General features: G+C 41.7%; 1 protein-coding gene across 1 annotated transcript in view; it reads right to left on the bottom strand.

The window, feature by feature from the left end:
• SARC_12313 (CAMK/CDPK protein kinase) overlaps positions 1-4240 on the bottom strand; it is a gene marked incomplete at both ends in the record, with an annotated part of 7544 nt that extends 3304 nt beyond the window's left edge. The window contains 6 exons of the mRNA XM_014293581.1: positions 349-501; positions 1340-1474; positions 2414-2554; positions 2837-3053; positions 3519-3685; positions 4031-4240. Of these exons, the coding sequence (XP_014149056.1) occupies positions 349-501; positions 1340-1474; positions 2414-2554; positions 2837-3053; positions 3519-3685; positions 4031-4240 (1023 nt within the window). The remainder of the gene's footprint in view (positions 1-348; positions 502-1339; positions 1475-2413; positions 2555-2836; positions 3054-3518; positions 3686-4030) is intronic.
• Positions 4241-4528: the final 288 nt, after the last annotated feature.

Here is a 4528-nt window from a genome sequence, read left to right as displayed (position 1 = left end):
ATATATATATGTATATGTATATACATATACATATACATATACATATACAAACAAATAGGTACATAGGCAGAAAGTCACCGTGAAGACCAGGCAACTTGGGAAGAGCATAGAGAATCAGTTACAGCGGTAAAACTAGATGTGGTACCGATAAACAACGACTACAGCGCGCACGGCACTACAACACATCGATATTACCGCAATGCTGGTACATCGATCTCGCTCCTTGCTCGGAGGTATGGATATACTTGTACATTGACATACGCATGAGATGTAGTTAAAAACATAGAATCAAATACATCCACACGTACATCTGGATTGCACATCAGCAGTACCCTGCATCCCACTTACATGGCCCCAGGCAGCCATCCGGAAGCTGTGTGCAAGTTCCTTTATCTCCTCCAGCGTGATGCCGTACTCAATCAGACGCAGCAGCAACTGCTCACTGCGCAGAGCCCGCAGTATATTTGATAACCTATTCCGTGCCACAATTGCACAGATCATCTGATGGGCAGAGGATGAGGGTGCAACTGTTAGATTCGTGAGGTCTGCGTGTCAGGCCTTGCGCGGAAGCTTGTACCATAGAAAACCTCAGTGGGGTGATTGCAGGCGACAATATCTAAAAACACTACCAATCCATTTTACATCCGGTATAGTAGGCCTACATTCTACCCCTACCATCTTGTCTTATGTCATACCTGCACGGCAACCAGACTTACATATAGATTTTGAAACCAAATTAGAAGATTTTACCTACGCGTGAGTGAGTTTCGAAATGCGGGTATTTTTCGTCGCCTTGTCAACCAACGCAAGCATAGTAAACTCAATTGCACGCTACGGAAACCACTAAAATCCAAAACGGAAACAACAAACGTGCACATCATACATATCGGGTAAAACCTGTCCATCTTAAGGTCAGATTATTGAGATACACTGACTACAACTTTCCAGAAAGCAGTGTGATAGATTGATTTACCTACCCCTCTATCTATCTACCTAAACCCTAAACCCTAAAACATCGACAACGCATACACAACCCACCGCAGAGGATCTAAACATAAACCAAATCGTATCAAGTCCATCATCGTACATGCACACCATATGTGCATATGAAATACGATATAAACATTACGCATGACTGCGGCTGTAATTAAAATAAACGTTTACGCACGATTATGCAGTTATCCATCTATAGAGATACACACGCATCCAACACATCTACGATGAATGAGCCCCTTCGTCGCAAACATCTACACACAGATTCACATAACATAGACACATACAAGTCAGTCGAAATTCATCCCATACATAAATAATGTACAAATACACATTTTCCGCGTACCGCTCGGAATTTCAAGCGGACGTTGAATCGCCTGAGACCCTCCACAGCTCCTTTGATGGTGCACGTGGCAGTGGTGTTGCCACTGAGCCATTCGTGTGATAGTAGCTGCGAGGCTGTCGGTCTGAATTTGGGGTCCTGAGATGCGTGTGTGTATATGAGAACGGTGAGTGCAGACATTAGAATATATTCATGCGAGGTAAGAACATGCATTCGTATTCATGAGCACAAATGAGCATATATTGCTTGTGCACCTATTTGGTGGACCGTGTATGTTCATTTGTGTACATCAGTAACCACAACCGCGCGTTAGTAGCTTTGACCATCAGCCTTATAGTGCGGGGTGTATAATTCTGTTTAGCATGTGTGCATGTATAGACATGCACTTGAAGACCAATGACCAATGTGATAGCAATCATTGAGCGAAGAAATTTGTATCACAATGCCACTGGGCATACACCACCAGCGAACAACCTGGGCTGACAACAGTCTAGTAGCAGAGTGGTGCAAAGCACCCATATCATGCGGGGATAGTATAGAACTCGTAGTGCAAGGAATACCCAACAAATGAGCCAAGAAGTAATTTGCATAATATCCAGAGTGCATGCCGTGACTCGAACTCACGTACGAGGTCGCAGTTCACAGAGGCGCAAGTGCCGTCAGCAGTGATTGTGGATACATAGTATGACACAGCGACATAACATAACGAGCAAGGTTTAGACACGTACACAGAAGTGATACGGCGATAACAGCCCCTGTATGTGTGCTTGTATGCTAGTCTGTGCGTGCCATAGATCACCATCACCTTTATATTCACGTGCGAACGTTTGAACTGCCCCAAATAATGAATGTGAATAACAGATGGTGTAATTAGATGCCCAAAGATGAGGAATATAGTAACGTGTCCATATTTATAAGGGAGTATATACAGTTTTCGTTTAAAAAATAAGTTTATGCACTAATGTCTATTTGAATATAAATACCCGTGTGGCAGTATGATACTCCATATTTACTTCAGCCTCACGGTGTTTTCCCGAAATAGAATATTCAATATATGTAGATATTGACATTACCTACCTTTGTAAAACATTGCGTGAGAAAGTCTTTACACGACTCTGAAATGGGGTCGAAGTGTGGTCCCTCATATTTAGGGAATGTCGGGTCGAGCACGTGCTTTGTGATCTCATCTTCATCATCACCCGGAAAGGGAAACTTGCCCTGCAGAATAACCCGGACGACACAAGGTGAATAACACGGGATATGATTTGAGAATAAAATGAGCGTGTTAAGGCGAATTATACGAGTTAATTTGGGATACTTTTCAGATCAGATAGATATCATTGGAATGAATGATAGAATTGTACGGTGCGGTGGCCACATTTACAGTAAAATCAGCGAATCTCCGCAAATATACAGTACATGTCTAATATCCAACACAAAATCTGATTCGTGTATCATTTATACACATTCCTACAACGGCGTAAAAAATTCAATACACACCTCAATTAGAATATAGAGAACGACGCCTATACTCCATATATCGCTCTTGAAGCTGTATACTTTGCCACACAGCCGTTCTGGGGCCATATAGTTGGGTGTTCCTGAGGAAATGGTAAGGCCTTCCTCATCTTCAGGGATGATGGCAGAGAGTCCGAAATCAGCCAGTTTAACAGGTGCGTCGATAACTCTGGACGCATCTGATACGCTCTTATGATCGCTATAAGGTTGTTAATGGGGGTTAGAAAATGATTTTAGTTTGAGGTTATTTGAGGGGTTGACGTTAAAAAACAGTGGTTTATTCTTAGCTCTGGTGTAGAGTTGTCAATAAAAGTAGATAGGTAGGATTGATATAAATTCAAAATTGGGTTGGTTAGAGGGATGCGCCCTCGTGATCGCTATCTGATTATTTATAAACGCAGAGGTTTGCAAATGATCTTAGGGTGCGATTGTTCTGGACAGTTCAAAAGTAATGAAAATGGCTTTGGTGTAGGATTGATATCAGAGGTAGATGTATGGCAATAATTCTAGTTTGAAATCGCTCTAGCATCCAGCAATAGCTTCACTATCCACTCTAGAGCCAACATTCGTATTCAACCTGCAGTTCACACACAACCACTACAGAAACAAAGTTCCGTCTCGGGAGCAGACGAACGCACAGTAAGTAAAAAGGAACACTACATACCTACACAGAATGTTTTCGGGCTTTATATCTCTATGTATCACTCGGTATTTGTGACAGTGCAATACAGCCCTGGCTATCTGCAGGATGATGATCGCTAATTCGGCTTCGGTGTAGTTGGCCTTTCCCTCGTCCACACGTCGGATCATTACATCGATTAGCTCGCCACCCTGACGAGACAATAATAGGGGAGTGGTTCCACACGTGACGAATTAAGCATGGGAGACTAGAGAAGAACACTGAGGAAACGAGTGAGTAAAAATAACACGTGACAAAATAAGAACGAGAGACTGGAAACGTACATCGTGAGAATAGTAGAATGACGTCGCATGTGAGAAATTAAGAACGGGAGGCAAAAGAGATGGGAGAATACTAGTACATGGACAAAATGTAGCACGAGAAAGCGGTAGGAACATCGAAAAGTAGAAGCTGCACTATACACACGCCGCCTGAGAGTGGCAGAATCAATCATTTGAATAGATACTCACTCTAGGCTCAGTATACGCGAAACTCACCCTGAGGTACTCAAGCACCATCATATAATACTTCTCATTCTCGTACAATCCATAGAATTTGCTGATGTTTGGGTGCCTACCCAATGTGCGCAAGGCTTGCACTTCAGCGATCAAATCATCCTCGCATATACTGGCGGCTGTGTGACGAGGCGGAAACAAAATAAGTGGTTTTGACGAGCTTGTTGTACGTCCAATGCTAGTGCTTGACATATAGAAAGTGACTATGCACATCCATCCAAAAGACTATGAATGTGCCAATCTGTTTATATGATTCAGGTGTACATAGAATATGATACAAGCTGTACGAAAGGGACACTACATCTATTATGATCGCTATGCAAAAGAGGTAAATATGCAAAATTTGAATAGCAATGCATATGAGATATATATATATATATATATATATCTATATCCATATCCATATATATATATAAATATATATGAAAATATGTATAAAAATATATATATACATATATACATATATATACTGGTATATGG

The sequence above is a fragment of the Sphaeroforma arctica genome, assembly GCF_001186125.1.
Source record: "Sphaeroforma arctica JP610 unplaced genomic scaffold supercont1.2216, whole genome shotgun sequence".
NCBI classification, from domain to species: domain Eukaryota; class Ichthyosporea; order Ichthyophonida; genus Sphaeroforma; species Sphaeroforma arctica.
The sequence above is the reverse complement of the archived record's forward strand: the minus strand, read 5'-3'. Positions and strand labels throughout refer to the sequence as shown.